The 22390-nt window shown below is 42.7% G+C and overlaps 1 protein-coding gene across 3 annotated transcripts in view; it reads right to left on the minus strand.

Annotated features, from left to right (window-relative positions):
* TMTC3 (transmembrane O-mannosyltransferase targeting cadherins 3) overlaps window positions 1-22390 on the minus strand; it is a 504535-nt gene that overhangs the window by 129338 nt on the left and 352807 nt on the right. For all 3 annotated transcript variants that reach the window (XM_069229615.1, XM_069229614.1, XM_069229616.1), the window contains one exon: window positions 17456-17559. In XM_069229615.1, the coding sequence (XP_069085716.1) occupies window positions 17456-17559 (104 nt within the window). The remainder of the gene's footprint in view (window positions 1-17455; window positions 17560-22390) is intronic.

The raw sequence follows: 22390 nt of genomic DNA on the forward strand, positions 1-22390 counted from the left end.
GCTGGCAAATTCGTATAAAATAGGTAAGCGCCGCGTGTTTTGGTGTGCTCGCGGCTTACAGGCTTTTGGTATGCTTCTAAGCCTGTTGCAGTAAGGTCTTGTTGTTTTCATTACTTTTCGACAGCTCCCGTCCGGTTGCACGCATTACTGAATTACTGCCTGCGCTCCCTATGATTTCATTAAGCTAAGGTCAGTCACTATGCTTACGCGTCTCTCGTATCTATTCCCAGCTATTGACACATTATAACTGTGGCTTAGTCAAGTGTATTAGGCTAATATAAGATGTGTGGTTTTTATGTGTACATTTTTGGGTTTGTTTATGTGTATATTTTTTATTTTGGTGCGGTATACCTCGGGCATTGGATTGATTCGTCTTTAAGACAACATCCACTATAACTAACTAAATGGACTATCGATGGGGTTCAGTCTGATTTAATGATTTGTAACTGAGTTTCTGTATATATAACTTTTTAATACATAATATTTAGTATTTTCACTATAAATATGTTTCTTTTTACGTGCACATATGAGGTTATGTTGGTGAACAGGTATGGGTTTGTCCTACACCTGGTGGGAATTATGGTCGTTATGATTATTAGTTTTTTACGTAATTTTTTGTTGTTGTATATATAGGCACTGTCTTCATTGTCCTGAGCAGGCTGTAGTTGATAAGGCCGAAACACGTCGACTATAATGTACTATGGAGTAACTGTTGGAATTCCTGAAACATTTGGATTGAATAATTGGTGGATTGGATCAGACTTTTACTCAGTGATAGACTTTTCTCACTGGAGCTGGATACTTTCCTTCTACAACTGCCACTACCTGGAACTGTGACTGCTTGCAACTTGATGGCTAAGCAGCTTATATTTTATGTACCACGGTGCTCGTTTGGATTGTTAGGGTTGTTTTTGATCTGTATATTATTTGATTGTGTGTACGAGTAGTTTAGGTGTTCAGGCGACTTGTTGACATTATGATTGAATTAATTTATTTGTAATAAAGAAATTACTATTCAGTAAAAAAAAATGATTTTTTTGCTTAGATATTTTGTATAGATTTGTCCCTGTTGGATATTTTGATTTTCATGCAGGAATGCCACTAGGCACCAGGGAGTTTGTTGTTTTTGTTATTGGCACATAAGGGGAGCTACCTCTTCTGCAAGGGTCGCGCCCCTGGGGGACATTTTTTCTAAGGCCATTTCTGCCCCCCACCCCCTGGGGGCACATTGGCTCATATTAGTTAGGCTGATCTGCCCGGGGGGGAGGGGAGCAGCAGCCACTAGACACCAGTTTTTTTTTTTTTTATATTGATAGGGGGAGTGACCCCTTAGCTTAGGCAAGGGTCGCTCCCCAGGGGGCAATTTGTTTATTAGGCCTTTACTGCTCCCCCCGAGGGAGAAACCACCAGGAACCAAGGTATTTTTTTTTTTTTTTTTTTTTTTTAACTGATGGGGAGAGACCCCTTAGGCAAGGGTCGCTCCCCCGGGGGGCAATTTTATTTTAGGCCAATCTGTCCCCAAGGTGGTCAGAAACCACTAGGCACCAGAGTTTATTTTTTTTGCACCAATTTCACGCAAGGGGAGCGACCCCTTAGGCAAGGGTCGCTCCCCTGGGGGGCAAATTTACTTTAGGGCATTTCTGCCCCCCTGGGGGGCAGATCGGCCTATTTTTGTAAGGCTAATCAACCCCCAAAGGGGCAGAAAGCCCACCGGAGACCAGGGAACATTTTTTTTTTCAAGAAAAGAGGGTGGGGGTATGGCCATATCCCCACCCCATTTAAAATGGAGATAAAGTTATTCTGCCCACCGGTGGGCCGATGGGGCAATTACCCCGATTCCACTCGCCGGGGATGGGGGAGAAAGCCTACTATATGCCAGGGAATTAAAAAAAAAAAAAAATAGTGGGGGTGGTGGCTACCAACCAGTATGGGCATGGTTAAGCCCCCATCCCAACTGAAGGGGTAGCAGTCTTTCAGGTTTCCCCCCCGCACACTAAAACATCTTATCCCATGGTAAGCAAGAGGAAATTTGATTAATTTGGGTTTTGGTTGCACATTTGGGCCATGAGAGCATGTTTAACTCTCAAAATCGTCCCACTTGGAATGGTGAGGGCTGCACTTTTTGGACTTTGGGATGCTGCTATGTATAAAAATCTACAAGACCTAGACATCTGAAAACTAAACATCTGGATGAGTCCATGGTCGTGTGCTTTACATGCACCCGCACCATCTTCTTACCAACAATGCCCTGCAAACATCCAACTGTGTTTGAAATCACACATTTTTCCCCCGTTTTTGTGATGGAACCTGCCGGAATCTGCAGGAATCCACAAAATTCCTACCTTCCAGCATTGTCACATCTATACCGATACAAATTCTGCCCCACTTGTCAGCCTAAATTTATTTTTTTCAAACTGCCCTTTTGGACCTGCTTTGCTTCACCCTCATTTTCAACCTGTTTTTGGCTCTTCCTCGTCACAGGCACTAGGCCCACCTGCACAAGTGAGGTATCATTTTTATCGGGAGACTGAGGGGAACATTGGGCGGTAGGAAATTTGAGTCGGTGAAGTGACCCCACACAGAAATGAGGGAAAAAATAGATTTTTTTGCTAAATTGAAGGTATCCTAAGGATTCTGCGTAAGAAAACACTTGGGAGATCCATGCAAGTCACACCTTCCCGGACTCCCTCGGGTGTCTAGTTTTCAGAAATGTCTGGGTTTGGTAGGTTTCCCTAGATGGCTGCTGAGCACAGGACCAAAAACGCAGGTGCCCCCCCCCTTGCAAAAACAGGTAGTTTTGTATTTGATAATTTTGATGTGTCCACATAGTGTTTTGGGGCATTTCCTGTCATGGGCACTAGGCCTACCCACACAAGTGAGGCATCATTTTTTTATCGGAAGATGTGAGGGAATGCTGGGTGGAAGGAAAATTGTGGCTCCTCTCAGATTCCCGAACTCTGTCACAGAAATAAGAGGAAAAAGTTTGTTTTGAGGTTTGCTAAGGATTCTGGGTAACAAAACCTGGTGAGGGCCCCAACAAGTCACCCCATCTTGGATTCCCCACCGTGTCCAGTTTTAAAAAATGCACAGGTTTGGTAGGTTTCCCTAGTTGGAGGCTGAGCTACAGGCAAAAATCCACAGCTAGGCACTTTGCAAAGAACAGCTCTGTTTTCTTTAGGAAAATGTGATGTGTCCCTGTTGTGTTTTGGGGCATTTCCTGTTGCGGGCACTAGGCCTACCCACACAAGTGAGGCACCACTGTTATCGGGAGACTTGGGGGAATGCTGGGTGGAAGGAAATTTGTGACTCCTCTTAGATTCCCGAAATGTGAGGAAAAAGTGTTTCTTTGCCAGATTTTGAGGTTTGCAAAGGATTCTCGGTAACAGAACGTGGTGAGAGCCCCACAAGTCACCCCATTCTGAATTCCCCTAGGTGTCTAGTTTTCAAAAAATTTATACGTTTGCTAGGTTTCCCTAGGTGCTGGCTGAGCTAATGGCCAGCTAGGCACTTTCCAAAAAACACATCAGATCTCAATGTAAAAATGTGATGTGTCCATGTTGCGTTTCCTGTCGCGGCCATTAGGCCTATTCGCGCAAGTGAGGTACAAATTTTATCAGGAGACTTGAGAGAACACAGAATAGAAGAATAAGTGTTATTGCCCCTTGTCTTTCTGTACATTGTTTTTCCTTCCAACTGTAAGAAAGTGTGTAAAATACACGACTTTCTGATAAATGCCCTGTAATTCACATGCTGATATGGGGACCCCAGAATCCAGAGATGTGCAAATAACAAATGCTTCTCAACACCTTATCTTGTGCCCATTTTGGAAGTACAAAAGTTTCCTTGATACCTATTTTTCACTCTTTATAGTTCACTAAATGATTTGCTGTATACCGGGAATGCAATGAAAACCCATTTCAAGGTGCAGCTCCTTTATTAGCTCTGGGTACCTAAAGTTCTTGATGAACCTACAAGCCCTATATATCCCCGCAACCAGAAGAGTCCAGCAGATGGTATATTGCTTTCTAAAATCTGATATTGCAGGAAAAAGTTACAGAGCAAAAAGTGAAGAAAAATGGCAGCTTTTTCACCTCAATGTCAATTATTTTTATTTCAGCTGTTATCTTCTGTAGGAAAACCTTGTAGGATCTACACAAATTACCCCTTGCTGAATTCAGAATTTTGTTTAGTTTTTAGAAATGTTTAGCTGTCGGGGATTCAGCATTGGTTTCACACCCATATCTGTCACTGACTGGAAGGAGGCTAAAAGCACAAAAAATAGTAAAAATGGGGTATGTCCCAGTAAAATACCAAAATTGTGTTGAATAATGTGGTTTTCTGATTCAAGTCTGCCTGTTCCTGAAAGCCTGGAAGATTGTGGTTTTGGCACCACAAACCTTTTGTTGACGCTATTTATAGGGGGAAAAAAACCACAAACCTTCTTTTTCTGTCCCTTCTTCTAACTTTTCTAAAATGAAATTTTTACTAATTTCTTGGTCTCCTTCAGGAGAACCCACAAACTCTGAGTACCTCTAGAATCCCTAGGATGTTGGAAAAAGGACACATATTTGCCCTGGGTAGCTTATGTTGACAAAAAGTTATGAGGGCCTAAGCATGAAGTGCCCCAAATAGCCAAAAAAAAGAGGCTTGGCACCTGAGGGGAGGGAAAGGCCTGGCAGTGAAGGGGTTAACATTAAACCATCTTTATGTTTATGTGCATATTATATTGAACTGGGAGAGTTCAAGGTATCATGATTAAAGATTAATATTCAAAACATGTTTATAATCTATGGGTCAGGGCTCATATTTTTTCCTTGATTTATTTGTGTGTTAGATTATTTGGGGGGGTAGCTTTTTTGTATTAATTTGCATCATCTTGAACTTCTCATTTTAAAAAAAGGCGTTAAAGATTCTGAGGTCCACAATCGGCTTCAGGCTCTCATCCTTCTTAGCGACCAGGAATTAAGTATCATCAAAGCATCCGGGCCCACCCCAGCACTATCTTCATCACCCTCCTGGAAAGTAACATTAGCATGTCCCTGCAGCCGATTTCAGCACAGTCTGTGGGGTAAATGAGTAAGAGAATCCAGAAAGAGTAGGGCACAGCCAACTTAGAAAATCTGTAGGACCCACGTTCAACGTGGTCAAGGCAATGCTGAATCTGATCCCTCACTGTTCTCACATGTTAGCGTAAAGGTGAGCTAAGCCTGTTTTGTGGTGCTGCCAGGCGGGGAGGAAGTGGAAGAAGATTGTTAGTGCTGCTGTTATTCCATACTCTTCACATCGCTTCTGACTTTAACACCATGAAAATTCTGCATGGGCTATTCAATAACTTTAGAAGGCTGATATTCAGAAGAAACAAGATCTAAGGGAAAGCCCATTAACCTCTAATACTAATGGCCACCTGTCAAGCTTTAGAGGCCAGGCCCAAGGAGTGTGCAACTTCCTAATGGTTTTTGAATTTCTCCAAAGTAGTGTCTGCTTTTTCACCAAACCATATGCAACTCGTCAAAGGGTATCACCATCAAGAAAGCCTGGATGTTTCCAGAACAAAACAGTGAAGTACGTCTAGGCATGTCTGGTGGATGAGGACACTAGTTCCCACAGCACAGGCAACTGAGTCTGCAGCATAAAGACCAAACTGTGATGTAATATAATGTAATTGAGATTTATAGAGTACAACTAATGCTCAAAAAGAGCTTCTAGGAGCTAAGAATATTAAGGACCGATGCCAGAAAGAAATTCAAAAGGAAAACTAAGGAGCTAAATAAAGCCACGTTTTGAGGTCCCTTGGAATTTAAGAAGATTCTAAGAAGCTAGGAGGGTTAAGGCAAGCTGGTTCCTTAACTTTGGACCTAACACTGAAGCTGAACAGCCACCTCGCTAAGTATGTCACAATTACAGATGAACCAGATAATAAAAACTGGTTAACCTCAATAACCAAATAGAACAGATTGTAGTTCTGCAGGCTGCAAGGACCCGTTTTATAAATGGCTACATGAACACGAGTTATACATTAAAAGTGAACCCTACTTTCAATAAGAAAGCCAGTGAAAGCCCCTGAGCTTTGAAGAAATGGAGCAGTGTCTAGGACGATTGAGTAAAACAGCCTAGCCTCTGTATTTTGTACCAACTGTACTTCTCTAGTGAGATTATGAGGGAGGCCAAGATAGAAGGCATTGGAATAGTCCAGTTTGCATAAACATTTTCCTAGCTAGTAAAGAAAGGAAGTACAAGATTTTTCTGAGCGATTTATTAATTCCAAAAGAGGAGGTGGTTACCACCTTAACTTGATGCTTAAAGGTAAGCTAATGGTCAAATTTAATTCCAAGATTTTTAACTAATTCCGCTGCACAGAAGCTTGGTCAAGTTCAGTAGGACACCAAAGGTACTCTATGCTTGTTGTTTTTCCCAGATATGAGTAACACCATCTTTTGAAAATTAAACTTCAAGCAACTGTGGTTCATCCATGATGAAACTGATATTAAGCATTGCTTGAATCTAGTTTTACAAAGGTCATGTTCCTCAGCTAATGAGTAAATCAATTGAGTGTCATGGGTATATGACAACACTTCAAACCCCAAGCTATGAATAAGGTTTGCCCGAAGGATCATATAGGTATTGAAAAGTGTAGTGCTCAAGGAAAGGCACTGTGGCACTACGCAACTCAGAGGTACTGAACTCTAAGAGAAAGGTGTAAAGATCTGTTTAGCTGCATTCTGGCTGCCCTGAAGTGTTGATGCAAAAGATGCAAGAAGGTCCTCCAGTAGCATAGGCAAAACCTCCCGCCATATCTCAATCAGCGTGGCAATTACAAGCCAAGAGACAAAACACATTCAAGGAGTGCAGCACCAAGCTGCCAAAGGAGACTTCCTCACTCATCTTATCAATGCATTTTCACGCCTTATCCGGAAGAGGGAAAGCATTTGGATTGACTTTGCAAGTAAATGCTTACACCACTAGGCTTTTCAGTCATAGGCTATTTATCAAAGACCCATTGCTGGTCTATGATGACTAGCAATGGAGCGGTTGATAGCTGAAGTTGACAATGATTGGACCAGACTGCCAGAATAGGTTCCCCTAAAGCGCCGATGAAAGGCAAAAGGGGTTCTAAAGCTGCAAGGCCAGGCTGAAGTATCTCTTTATGCAGCCCACATGGTGATTCAAGACCAGGTTAAGAGTCAATGCCATTGTGTAAATCAATATAAAGAACAAAATCAGTATAATGTGAAAGGAACAGATTGTCCGCCTCTTCATCATCATGCTCATCATGTTGGTCTGGGTCAGCTGTTTGAACTGCATGAGACGTGGACCCAAAGATGGCCTCCATCCTCTCGAAATACTGATGTCCAGGTAGTGGAGCAGCAGTGAAATCATCCTCAAACTAAAGCAGTGCATTAGTAATTGTGTAGCATAACATGGGTGAACCCTAGCAGGAAGGTACAATTCCGGTCCCGGATTTGACAGATCAGGTACAACATTACTATAGCTGGAGACGGTGCAACATCGGAGGAGGTCCTTGGCAGCCATGCTTTTGGTAGGGTAAGTTAGGGTACAGGAGGACCCACCACAGGAGGTGTGAATGAAGTTCTTTGGGACCAGAAAGGGTGCCAGAAGGTACAAGGGCAAAGTTTAAAAATCTTGAACATGGCCTCCTTAACGGTTGCAGTCTGCCTGATAGCTGAAGATGGTCCAGGGAACTCAAGTACATCGGTGTCAAATTTGGAATAGTTTCCAAAAAGTTACACTAAGTCTAGGTCGGGTTCAGCAAACACCAACAATGTGATCTTCCATAGCAAAGGTAATTATCAGTACCATCTTGACTAACATACTGGCCAAAACCATTACCAGACCAATCCCCACAGAAGTCAATTGACGTCTGCCACACAAAGGGTCCAGGCATTGGGACATCCTGAACAACATCTATTTATCCTTAGCTGCCTGGGAGGTAAGACAGACCAACAATACTATCTTGCCTGCCATACTGGTAAGAGGAATCATCAAACCCATCACAACAGCGACTTACTGACCATTGGCCAACTATCTAGGGTATCCTTGACACATCCTTCTATTCTTTGTAGCCTAAAAGAAAAATAGAAAGAACACACTTATCGCCACTACCGCTGAGGTCAAAGAAATCACCAGACTCATTATTAGAAATGAAGAGACGATGGAAAGAGCATCCCATTACCCTATGTTGTGTCTTAAGCAAGAGAAACAATGAATATTATGAAATCCAAAATTGCATAACTTGCGTACTAATCAATTTGAACTCTCTACGCAGAACACATTTTAGACATGTTAGCTGATCTTAACGCATGGGTACTCTTTGTCACTGAAGGGGCTGAGAATGAGTGCTGCACCTTTACCACATGTGGCAATACATCAGGGATACAAACTGATTAAATAAACGTGCCCGCATACTACACCTTCGGCACTAAAAAATACTCATTCTTGATATGAGAAGCCTTACTTACCCTCTGAACACACTCCCTCACTTTGACTGCCTTTTTCGGTTCTAACTACTGACCACCAACACATAACCAATTTTCGCTGATGCCTTCCTGAACGTCATATGTGATATTATAATTCACCACCCAAATCTAGTACTCAACACTTGGTTTGTCAAACTAGAACTCAATCAGAACGCATTGCGCATCATAAACTTTGAAGTACCTGACCCACATTACTGAGTCACAAGGCCCGGACACTCTATTCCACCATAAAGTCCAGAGGTCTAATCTCAGTCATAGGAAACAACCCAATAGAGGGGATATCCCTACATTGTCAATTTCAGTCTCAACTGCCCCATGCCAACTTTGTCACCAGCAGGTCGCAATACATGCATCTTTTCAACAGCCTGCCAACATTTCGACATAAATTCCTTTCAAGCAGAACAAACTGTGGCTGTGCCTCAGGGCCCTTTAATGTTAATAAATTCCTCCAATGGCTATCTGTGGATTTGACAAAGTGGTACTGATCAAACCATCCCTATCCCAGTCAATGAGGGAAGGATAGATGCGAAAATTCACAAATAAAACAATGAAAAATATAAACCACAAAACAGTAAAGCATGAAACTGCAGTGACGAAAATCAGCTCCAACAACAGTATATAATATTCAAAGCAGCAGTCATGAGAGGCGAGAGATCTCACTACAGTAATTGCATTTGATATGCAAAGTGCCAAAATAAAGAGCTGTTCAAAATAATCAAAGATTTTTGTAACTCGATCAGCACCTCACCTGGCATCAAACACACTCCGAAAGATGCAACTCTTTGGCAAAACACCTTATTAAGGAGCTGATAACCTTGAGTCACACTTTCTTCTAAAGCAGGCAATGATGGTTTGACTTGCCAACCACCAAAAATTCTCCACTTCCAGCAAATAACTTAAAATTATGCTCTATAATTAGGATATCAACCAAAGAAGAAAATGTACTTTTAAAGCTACCAGCAGACCAGGGCCTAAAAATATATGAAGAAAAAAAATTGTGACATTTCTGTGGTGATGTAAAAGTAAAATAACGCAAACAATAATTAATTAATCCTAATCAAGAGGATAAGTTCTCAGTGACTTAAAAATATTTTACTTAATCTCACCCCATAGAACAAGACTGGCTCAGTCTGAGCAGACATGTGATAGAACAATTGTCAATGGGCTGATGCTTGTAAATTCATTAAAAAAAGCCTTCTCACAATCTAACCTTCTTTTAACAAAACTAACTCCTCCTGGACAGTCAGAAATAGGTTTCAGACCAGGAAGAGGCAATAAATCAACATTCGCCTCTATTTGAGATGCCCTCAACAATATAGCTAATTTTATGAGAGTCACTTCATAACTTCTATTTAACCAATCCTCAATGTTTACACTGTAGAGCACCACCTACTTGTCCAAAGATTACATGACAGAGGAATGCAAGATATGGCCCTTAATTGTATTAAAACCCACCATGCACAGAAAGCCCCAGTTGACACATTACCTCTCTTCTGCTTATCATGATTGAACTCTGTAGGAAAGTGTCCCTTTTGGACATGGTCATCCCCACTTTTTCTTCACTGGTACTGAGGTTTTTCGACTAAGGTGCACTGGATCCCCGCTAAGCAGGTCCCTAGTGCCAATGCTCTTTCCCTAAAAACAGATAATAATGTGTACAACTGGCACACATTTCTCTACCCTTGTTAGGTTCCTAGTAGAGGGTACCCCTGGTACCAAGGGCCCGGGTAGTGGAGAGGGTTTCTAAGAGCTGCGGCACGCATTGTGCCACACTCAGAGACCTCCCAAAACAAGACACACACAGCTGCCCTTGCAGTCTGTGTGTCCTAGAACATGTCTGGCAAAAACACAATATGTAGCTGCATGTAAATACATGCAAGCCACCCCTACAGCAAGCCTTGGAGCCCTAAGGCAGAGTACAATATATCTGATGTGTGGTCCTATCTGCACAAGCTGATATGACCCTGTGATGTACAGCCCCATTGCTGAGCATTGCAAGTGAGCAGGGAAGCCATCTTATAGGGGGTGTAGTCACACAAAGGGTAAGTAGCCCATTGGCTACTACGCTACACTCCTCTAAACGCCCCTAAATTGAGTATTTAGGGGTCGACTAACACCAGAAGAACAGATTCGTCTGACACAAGAAAGAGTAGGACACAGAAGAGCTGGATGAGAGAGAGCTATGGACGACTGGTAAACTTTAGCCGCGAAACCCTGCCTGCCTACCTGCTCCTGTCCTGACAATTGCAACATCCTGACTCGTCCTGCAACTGTGGGGACTCCAAAAGCCTTGGAAGTTCTCCAGCATTTTGCCAGCCCATCAGAATCTCCCTTGGAGTAGAGAAGCTGGCACCATCCGCAATGTTCAGTCCACCGTTCTGCTGACCACTGGGCCCACCAATGCAGGAGCCATGCAGGAGGAGGTCACCATGCTCCAAGAGACCAGTCCCGCCTCCCCTCCAGGTGAGAAGACACCAGGACTAACCGGAGCCAAGCTGCACCAATACCTGGAGTACTGGGCTCCTTGCGCCAACCAAGGCTTCTTGAAGCCCACCCCGACTCCAATGACGCATCCGAAGACCTACTAGTGAGGGACGTCAGCACCGCAGAGGACTTCCTTCTCAGTCATCCAGCTGCCTTGTTTTGTCTTCCCCTCTGCAGGCCACCCAAAGAACAGTGTGCTGCTTGACGCTTGAGCACCGCAGAGGAAGAACCTCTGCACCCGAGCATCCCGGCCCTGGTCCACGACTTCCAACAGTGTCCCATTGGTCCCCAGGTGCCCACCAACCGAGCACCCTGCTGAGAGCTCCCGGACTTGTCCCAAGTCCCCTCTTGCACTCTCTTTCTAGGTGGCCCTCCTCGTCGCCAAGTTTGTGGTGAAGAGGCACCTGACTCAAATAACACCACTGCACCCAGTCGCCCCATTGCAGGTAAAACTGAACTGCTGGTCTTGTTTGTGACTTGGGAACCACCATAGAACTGGCTGCAGGGACCCCTATGCAGTAGAAGTACTTTGTAACCTCTACCGCGTAAAAACGCATCTGAGTAAATGTGATTCTTACTTGCAAATCTTTATTAAACTGCAACAATACTTATTATCTTGAAAGTATTCTGGTGTTGATAAATATATTATAAACAATGTAACTTTTTCTAAACAATTGGTCTTGATTTCCTTCTTGAATGTGTGTCATTTATTGACTGTGTGTTCAACAAATGCTTAGCACTACCCTCTGGCAAGCCTAACTACTCGCCCACACTAAAACAAACGAGAACTTTTGGGATTGTCACCTTTAGCTCTCTAAACCAATAAGAGTCGCCTGTACTGTATGCATAGTGTATTCCTACATTTGGTACACTACATAGATAAGCAGCGTCCTACAAACACTCAGTTGGTATCTCCCAAAGCTCAACAATCACCCCTCTCCTATTCAATGTATGTCTTAACCTTCCTGATCTTGTCAACAATTTCATGCACACCTGCTACAGCTATGCTACCAATACCAAGATCATCTTAAAACCTGAAAAACCAAGAACCTTAAAATGTACTGCTTCATTGAAAGCTGTATGGTAGCAGATTATCAGCTTCTAAGGCAGCAAGACAAACTTAATTTATCTCAAACAGAAATAGTCTGATATGGATCACAACAAAGACCACTGTCAACCTCATCAATGGATTTGAGGAATGTCAGCGTGTTCGCGTACTTTGACCTGACTCCCAAAACCAAGTTAACAGAGTGTGCAGTGATTGGTTTTCAGATAATTTCAACATAGCTTCCCCTTAGGCTTTTAATGCAGGATACAAGCATCAGTAGCACTAGAGCTTTTAGGACTTGATTATATTAATGCTGCTCCAGGTTTGCCCCATACAGATCTACTCAGGACGCTGCAAATCCAGGATGCAGCAGCAATCGTGTCAGAAACCTGAGCAAAAGACCAAGATACTCCTGCCCTCAAACACCCCACTACACTATTTACCACGTTCAAGAATAATTTTCTTTGCTGCAGTGCCCAGCCAGCTCAGCAGTGCCCAACCAGTGATCCATGTGAAAGGGCCATTGTTCATGCACTACAAAGTCACATTTTCCACTTAAAAGAGAAACCTCAGATCAAGAACTTTTCTACTACTGATCATTCATTTTTTTTTAAATGTGCTTTGGTTGGAGATCTTTCTCTGAGCAAATAAAGCACACTTCTAAAGAGAATAAGGATCATCTGTAACCATCTAAAATTCAGAAAAGATATAAAGACCTGGCTATTATCGAATGCCATAATCAGCATACTTAGACCACAAGACAGAGGTTTGTATAACCAATTTGTGAACTTGCTGGACATGTTTTTTCTCACTACCCACTCAATGATTAAGAGTCTCCTGCACTCATCCGCATAACATTTAGAGCACTCCTCTGACCCCACCTATACAACATCAAAACACACTAATCCTTAGTCACACCTCACCAACATTCTCCTGAGCACGCGCAACAGACTAAGGAACTACTTCAATTGTCTAACCAGCTCAGGATGCTCTAAGGGATAGGAATGTGCAATACAAATGCAACACAATACAATGCAATCGATACTTTAGCAAATAGGGCAAAAATGTTCAAAAGCACTTTCTTCTTTGTTTTTTTCCTCCATGGATAGAAAAATCATCCCCCATGAAAATATGAATTCCCCTTCACCTCTATGAAAAATACAGCTAGTCCTACATCTTTCTCATCCATAAAGCACGTATAACAGCTTTTTACAACAGTTAATTTGTGTGTGTCTAGGATGGAAAACAACAAGCATACCATTTGTAATACCAAAAAGCTTAACCGCTTCAGTGCAGCTGCGGACAAATTCTCAACAGCCACACTAACTGAGTAGTGCTACTGATGGGAATGTGTTGAAGCCCGCAAAAAAACACTGCTTCAAATGAAAGCATCAGAAGCATTGTTTTTTTTAATGAAAACTGGTACACAAGGAAAAAGCTTCCTTTATGTACAGAGTCTGTTTTCTTGCTTGCTGTGATGTGCAGTGGGCACTGAAGTCACAACAAAACAAAGTGAAGGCCGAGAACGCCAGTTGATAAGGTCTGACAGAAAGGCCAATATACACCGGGGACAATTTTGAGGTAAACAAAATTGGCCAGAGCAGTTCACTCAGGCATTGGACTGAACCGCCTTCCCTGCCCCTTAAGTCACAACAGTTTCTGCTACCCTTTGGTCTACAGCATCTCCCATCCCCATAGCAAGTACTAGGAAATTTATATTCTTTTAGGAGTAGTTTTGACATTAGGGGTGGCAAATGGGGGAAATACTAATTTCATATCACTTGTCATGGTTAATGGTTGCACAGTTTGGGCTCTGGGTCAGCTGGCAACCTGGGAAACTCCACAAACCCTGGGTATTTCTGATACCCAGGGACCAAGTTGAATCCAAGGTTTAGTGACTTGCATCGATCCCACTATGTTTTTTTTAACCCATCATGGCCAGTAAAATTCAAATTGTGGCTGATATTACACATTTTTCCTCTCATTTCTGTGACAGAAAGTGGGCAAAGGTGTGGGGCTACACAAAATTCCTTTCACCTAGTGTTTCCACACTTTCCTCAATAAAAACAGTATCCCACTTATGTGACTGGGACTAGTACATGCGGCAGGAACTGACCAAACCAGTGATCATGCAAAGGTTACATTAACTTCATATGGCCAGTGTTCATCCCTTCTTGTTGCTGGCGTTAGGCCCAGCCACACAAGCGGTATCATTTTCACCAGGAGAAGTATGACAGACAATAGCAGAACATTTGTTATTCCAATAGAATCTTCCCAGCATTTCTACCTTCCAAACGTACATTAGTGTGCAAGAAAGAAGAAAATTTGCAGAATTCCCTCTGAATCGTGATAGTATGGATAACGCCAAATCAAGGGATGTAAATTTAACCACTATTCCTAAACTCAGTATCTTGTGCGCATTTCAAAAATACACATTTCACTAAATGCCCACTTTTCATTCATTAGATTTTATCATATGAATTGATGAATGTTGGTACACAATAAAAAAATCATTAGGAGATGCAGCTCAGTTGTATCCCCTGAGTATCACATAACCAACCAACTCTCTATATTCACTATGTATACCTGTGACCAAAAGGTTCTCAAAGGCACAGTATTATGCTACTTTTGTAAATCTATCATCAGGTCTAAAAATACAGATGAAAACGTTTTCATAAAATGCTACTTTTGCTATTTATTTTCAATAGTGTTGGAATTCAACTATTAGTTTCCCTGGGAAAACCATGACAATTCAACACAAATGACTTCCTGCTGAATTCAGGGTTTTGTCTAGTTTTCAGAAATGTATACCTTTCTGGGTACACAACTGTTTTCACTACAAACTGCAAATAGGCAGAAATTAGTAAAAACCGAATAAATGGACTACCGTTTCCAAAATAAATGCAAGTAGTGTGGTAAATATCGTTTTGTTCCTGAACTCTCGTGCTCCTGAAAGCTAGTTACCTTAGCACAGCAATCATTTTGTTTTTGTTATTTATAAAACAACCAAAAAAAACTTGCTTTCCTGCACAGGACTTGTTGCCCCTTTTTGCAAAGAAACGCACAATTGTGCTATTTTTTCACTATTTTCTCGGTTCTCCTAGCGAAACCACAAGATGAGGAAAAAGGGACGCTAAATTGGCCTTGCTAAATTTTTTAAAAAAAAGCATGTAAATTTAAGCGGATATGCTGCAAACACCACAATGGTTTAGGACTAGGACAGGAAAATCCTCAGCAGCTAAGGGATTAAGAGTCTGTGGATATGAACTATATTTTGAGGGCAAATAGAAATATGGTACTTCGCTGCTGTACTGGCAACCCATCTACATCCCCCAACCAGTGTCAGAGAATATCAATCCGAATATCAGTTTTTGCATTTAAGTGTTGCGCAAAAAAACGATTTCCTTAAGAAAAGAAAATTACCAGGTAAGGAAACCATGATTAGAACCTTGATAAACAAATTGCCGTTTTACTTATTTCATCGCATAGCTGCCATCTCCTCTCTTAATTCCTTTTTCCTGTTCTTCATCGCCTTTCCTGTCTCTCGTGCCGTCGCCCTACTTCCCCTCTGCTTTCAGGACATAACTCAACCTGCGTGGAACAGTGTCACGCTACAGATCAGTGCAGTCTTTAAAACCTAACACACTTGCTGCAAATATACACATACAACCAAGAGCCTTTATCTTTACAAGGATGAAAAAAGCACGCGCTTAAAATGTTAATCGATTTAGTTTGCGTTGTGCCCTATAAATCTTGTCCAACCCGAGCTCAATCGGTCTCAAGCAAGCTCCGAGAAGCAGTATATTCCAAAATAAATTTGGTGTGGACCATAAAACGAATCAGTACCCGTGGTTACCGATAAACTATTGTGTGAGAATCTATGTATTTTCAACCTTTCTTATGGTAAACAATGATTGCCCTACTAGCCAGCGTGACTAACTGAAAAAGTTAAGGTTGAACCCTGTCTCACCAGAGAACCAGAAAATGCACCTTGTTGTACTGTACTGGAGAACCAAATTCGGATGTCGAATACGATCCAACCATGAACAGTAGTGGAATTTTTTTTTTTATCCAGGGTTTCGACTACCTTTGGTCCCGAAACACATTTAAGCAAAGAAAAGCAACCCGTGTTCTATTGATAGCTTGTCCCCAGGAAACTCATTCGATTCTGCTGGGTCTTTGGCATGAGTAGTCGTGTGTGTGAAAAACAACAGCCACAGCCTTATTAATTCCCCACTACCTGTTCTAAGTTAATAAGAATGAGCTACACCCCCATGCTTTCAATCTAAACTGCGGTATCCTTCAAAGCCTGATCGTATCACTGCTCACTACTAACCTCTTGCAACTGAGAAGTTCCACATGCAGATGGAGGATACTCAAAAAGACTCCTGGAGGAAGGTTGTGGTTTTCAAGGTAATCGAAGGAAGAGCAAAGTACCACATTAATGCCCCAAAAAATGGCACTGTCAACTTAACATGAAGTTTACGTTTTGTGATTTTCAGCTTACATCATGATCTTTGTTTGTGGTATACATATTGTACTGTTTTATACTTTTTTATGAGAGACTATGGTTACTGTAACAAGATTCACTGGTGCACTTTCATTAAAAACGAAACTGCCTTGTGCAGAAACTGCTGTAAGGTTTTGTGTGCGATTTTTTAAAACCCTGTTTTTGGGGGGAGGGGCTGTAGTATTGGGCCTTCTCCGTCATAGACACAAAGGTGCCATGAAACTAGAACAGGACGGTCTGGAAACAACTTCTAAGCGAGGCTACTGATAGCATCTTTTTTCAGGCAATCATTAACATACACTCTTCTGCGCAAGTGATCACACTCTTTATGTGAGGGTGCTCTCTGCGTGAATTAAAAAATACAAGTAATGCTGCTAATATGTTTAGGATTACCCACTCATACATCGGGTAACACAAGTCAAAAATCCCTTTAATGCAAATATACCAGGGTGAATATTATGCAGTGAATTACATTTTTTATGTGGTTATATTAAACTGCGCATTTTATATAATTATTCGATTAATAATAATTAGCCTATTGCGATTCAACATGAACAATTTGTTCATGGACAAGATTTAGAAGTTATTTGTTCGATTGTCTGAACAGAGGGACAGTTATACCCAAATTATCATCGCATGTTTTCAATACACAACTACAGCCACTTGATCAGTCACAAGGGTTCTAAAGAGGTAAATTGAAGGATGGTGTAAGCTTGACCAACTATATTAGTTTGCTTTTTTATTTTACCAATACGAGTGACATTGACATGATACTTCATCCTGAACATTGAATAAAAATGTTAAATAAAACAAACGTCAATGCATTATCCTTTTCTATAGGGGCCACAAACAGAAATTAAAGTAAGATCAGCTTCAAGGCATGCAAGCACTCAATGTCTCACATGAAAAATGGATTACCTGCGGCATCAGTGACTTGGCAATAAGATAGGAATCCTCAGCTTCTTTGCTTCTATTCAAATTTTTATAGGTTCTTCCGACATTCATATGGGCACCAATGTCATCTTACACAAAAAAAAATATTATCTATTTACTATTAAAATACAGTATTTTGTAAGAAACTGTAATCAATCGTACTATGTTATAGGAAAACAAAGTGTTAACATTATAAAGTTAGATATAAGTGATAGGTCTACTCTACCCCAAGTGAACAAGTTACTTACCTTTACTGACACTCTTTCTGGTGGGTACTCTAACCTTATTTTACTCATCTTTAGATTATACCCAGGTGACAGACTGGACCTGCCAGGCCCACGCCAAAAGAGGCATTATGCGGTTAACAAGACTTTCTTTTAAGCTGAAAAAAATGAGCAGCAGTAAACCATCCTATAATAGCCATCAAAAGCATATTTTGTCCTTTATATCCAAGCTAGGAGTATGTGTCAAAAGGGAAGGGACTCTAAATACTCTTCAGGAGCCCCACTTCTAATAATCACACAGTGGATACTTTAACAGGTCAGTAAGGCCGGCCTGATCAGACTAGTTTGTTTGGCATCATGTATTTGATTGCATTTTAAACCACCATCAGAACTGCAATATTTAAATAAGTCTAGACATATTTAAACACTAGCAATGTAAGAGAATAATTGTGAAAAATTTGGAGCGTGGCCAGATTATTATTTTTTACCATGGGGTGAGGCATTAAAAAGACCGAGGACCACTGGGCTGGGGTATCCACCAGAAAAAGCATTATTGAAGGCAAACAACGTGTTCTTTTCATGGATACTTCTAACCACAGATTGCTCACCAGTATAATAAAAACCAAAGCAGTACCTTCCCCAAGATGGTGCGGGCAGAATGGCTAAGACCAAAATGTCCTGCAGGACGAACAGGCGTAATGCGTATCTGGTTGGATTTGGCTGTCAAGGATGTAGTGCTTCATGAATGTGTTCTGTTGCAGCCTGACATATGTCAAGGATAGGCGCACTGTGTGCCAGTGACAAGTAGTAGAATGACAAGCAGCAGACTTTGCACTGGTGGAATGGATGCTGCAATCCCTCTAGAAGCTGCTTTTTGGCTAGTGTGTAGCAGATCTTAATGCAGAGTACTATCCACCGTGAGAGTACTTTTCTGCACTGCCTTGCCTTTCTTTGGCCCGAGAACCCAACAGAGAGCTGCACGTCCACCCGATGGTCTGTGGTACGATCAATGTAAAAACCTAAAGCACTTTTGGGATCCAGACAATGGAGTCACTCTTCCTCTATTAAGGGGTGACATGGAGACAAGAACGTTGGGAGAATAATGGACCTGAAAAGCAGTTATGACTTTTGGGAAAAAGGCCACCCTGGTTCGCAGCACCAGTTCATCTGGTAAAAAGGGGCGTTAGGTATGCTGCACATAGAGAGCTTGAAGTTCACTCACGCAGTGAGCTGATATTACCACAACCAGGAGAATGATCTTCAGCATCAGGAGACATAGTGGAAAGCTGCGCATCAATTTGAATGGTGTGCGTATGAGAAAAGGACCAAATTAAGATCCCATGATGTATCATTAAGGGTTTTGAAGGAAACAAATGAGTCAAAGCTTTTAGGAACCTCATCACAATTGGTGATTTGAACAAGAGCGATATACCAGTAAACATAAAAAAGCTGAAAGGGCCAGCAGATAACCTTTAACGTGCCCAATGCAAGTCAATGCTGGACCAGAGATAAAGTATACAATAGGACATTCAGAGCGAATGACATCAGGCTACAACTTGTCCCAGGGTCCAGCGTACAGAGAATTTCGAGACAGATGCTGGTAGCCAGGATGACATCCATAACTTTGGAAGAATGCAGTCACCTGCTGTTGCTAAATGTCCACGCACTGAGGCACAGATTATGCAGGTTCAGGTGCAGGACCCCACCTGTTGCAGTGTTAGGAGGCCTAACCAAAGATGTAGCCTGAGGACACACTCTCCATGTCCAATGTGAGGCCTTTAGGATGACTTGGGCACGGTCATTCCTAATCTTCAGAACTTGAGCAGCAGCAAAAAAGCTATACAGTTCCTTGCTCCACTATATCTGGAATGCGTCTTCGAGACAGCCTTGCCTGAAACTCCAAAGTGCAAAAGTTTTCACATTGCATGTTCTTTATGGTGGCAAAAAGTCTGAGTCAGGGTTCTACCCTTTGCTGTTAAATGCCCTCAGCCACTTCGGGACGTAAACACCAATTGTGATCCCCAGGCGCTGCTGGCTGAGTTAGGTCTGGTGTTAAAAAATCTTGCCTGGTGGTTCACGACCAGGGAAATGTCCTGAAATACCAGCTAATTCCAGAGACAAAGTGCCTACAGGATCCCACCCGCCCTGGTAGTTGCAGTACCACATAGCAGCGGTGATGTCCGAAAGAACCTGAACCAGCCTCCCTTTGGTAGTAGGAATGCTTTTAGCAACAGGCAAATGTCAGCAATTACAACAGGCTGATGTGGTGATGGGTCTCCACCATAGACTGGAGTCCTCTGAACTCTGCAGACATCCATCTCTCCCAGATGATCTTCCCATCCCAGCAGTCATGCATCTGTCGCCCCCATCAGCTCTCTGAGAGTTAAGGAGACGTGTCTGTCACTGATCCAATTGTGGTTTAGCCACCAGTGCAGGTCTTTTGCAGTAGCCACCAAAACCTGGATGGAATCACCCCGGTTTCCCATGGTAGCGGGCTGAAAGAGACTTCAGATTACACTGCAGGATTCAAGGTGCCAAGAAGCCTCAGAGCCAAGCCTGAGAGCCACTCTCACCGAGAGGCAGGAGTGAGGCTGAAACAAAGGGATCATAGCCCATATGTCCTGCACTAATTTTGGTGGAGGGCAGGTTTGAAACTGCACCATATCCAAGATGGCTCTAAATAAGGGAAGCCTTTGTGAAGGAGTCAGTTGCGACTTCAACATGCTGAAAGTGAAACCCAGGAATGTCAGGAGGTTTACTGTTGTCTGAAGCTGGTCTACAACTGACTGTGGTGAATCCGCCTTCAACAGCCAGTCACTAAGTTAAGTGAAAATTGGAATACCCAACATCTGGAGGTGCACTGAAACCACAACCATCGCTTTCGTGAACACCCGAGGAGCACAGGTGAGCCTGAAGGGGAGCATGGCAAATTAAAAATGCCACTGGGACACCTTGAACCGCAAGTAGCATCTGTGGGACAGCAGGATTGGCACAAAGCAGGCCTCTTTCAGGTTTAAAGCCACCATCCCGTCACCTTGATTCAGGGCAGACAGAACCGGGGCCAGATTGAGTATCTTGAACTGGTTCATCCACAAGAAAGCCTTCTGGGGGTGGAGATCTAAAATGAGACAAAGACCTCTGTTCTTCTTGAAAACGAGGAAATAACAGAAGTACAATTCAGTCCCAATTTCTGAGGCTGGAGCCCTCTCTATGACTCATCTGGGAAAAAGAGCCAGACCTTCTTGGAACAAGATGGGAAGGTGCTCCTCTAAAAGATGAGCTGATGTTAGTGCCACATGTCACAGGTCTAAAAGGCACTACCTTTAAGATATTATTGCCTTCCTTGGTGGAAATGTCTGATCCTGCCCCCCACAGTATAGTCTTGTGTCATTAAGGGCAAACTTAAGCAGCTTGGAGACTGGTGCACCAGGGACAGGGTACTGGGAAGCATTTGCTCCCTGATGGCCTGGGCATCTTCTGCTTAATCTCTACCATCCACACAACCAAAAAAAGGACTTGGGTGCCAGTGGCGGGGCAGTGGGCTTTGTCATTGCTGCCACGCCAAGCCCCTGGAGTAGCCTCAAAAGGGGAGACACTGTTGGGGATAATGTCTCACAGGGTGTAAAGGGTTTAGGAACACAATGTGGCACAGCTTTCTCTAAAGCATTCTAACACGGAAATGGCATTCTTATTAAATAATGAAACCTGCTGAATGGCATATATATTAAAGATGCTTGCACATCAACTGAGAAGCCCGTGGATCTCATCAAAGCATAACACCAAAGCAACATGGTAGTGCCAACTTTTCTGCCCAAGCAGTCAGTAGTGACCAGCCCAGACTGGAGAACGTACTTTGCAGCATCTTGACAATTCTGGATGGTATGAGACAGGTTGGACCAAACTTCCAGGAGAATCATACTGAATAAGTGGGGGCTCATCCTACTGGTGAAACCTGAACCACTAACCGTTCTGGTGTAGGGGAGCTGCGACAAAAAAAAACAATTAGGGTTGTCTGGCGCCAGTTCATTGCCACTGGCAACCTGCCTGTTCAGAGGAGGACAGAAACATGGTTTAGATCAGGTGTCCATAAGAGTGTCAGTCAGGGCTTCATTGTCTGAAAGTAAGGGTTTAGAGGAAGTTTGTCCAGGTCGTAACCTCGTTAAGACATCAATTTTGACTTCAATAGTTGATAACTTTAAGTCTCATATCTCTGCTGCCTTTCTCATCACCACATGAAGGAAGGCTCTCTCTTCAGTTGATGGCCCAGGGGGAGAATAGAACCCAGTGTCTGGGGAAGTGTCCAACCCACTGGCCACCTGTAAGCCACTGTACAGGTTGTCATTGTCATAGTTTGAGAGAAACCTGTCCCTATCATCTCCACTGTCATCACCTAAGACTAGCTTGACACTGATCAGAGTCAAAACCAAAAAGTTGCTTGACGGACATGGTTCTCTCCGAGCCGGATTGGACTTGGTCAGGGCATCAGAAGTTACCTTGGTGGGGGGGACCAAGACAAACTTGGTCAGAGTAAGAAGAGACTACAGGAACAAAGTCTTCCAACGGCATCGATGTCAAAGACACTGCATGGATTTTGGTGTCAGACAGAAAGTCGGCTGTGTCGTTGGAGGGAAACCTGAGAATAGTTCATGCCAGAAGGAGCTTGAAGAGTGCCAAAGAGGCAGAACATTGCCTCTTT

This window comes from Pleurodeles waltl, chromosome 4_1 (genome assembly GCF_031143425.1).
Source record: "Pleurodeles waltl isolate 20211129_DDA chromosome 4_1, aPleWal1.hap1.20221129, whole genome shotgun sequence".
Lineage (NCBI taxonomy): Eukaryota > Metazoa > Chordata > Amphibia > Caudata > Salamandridae > Pleurodeles > Pleurodeles waltl.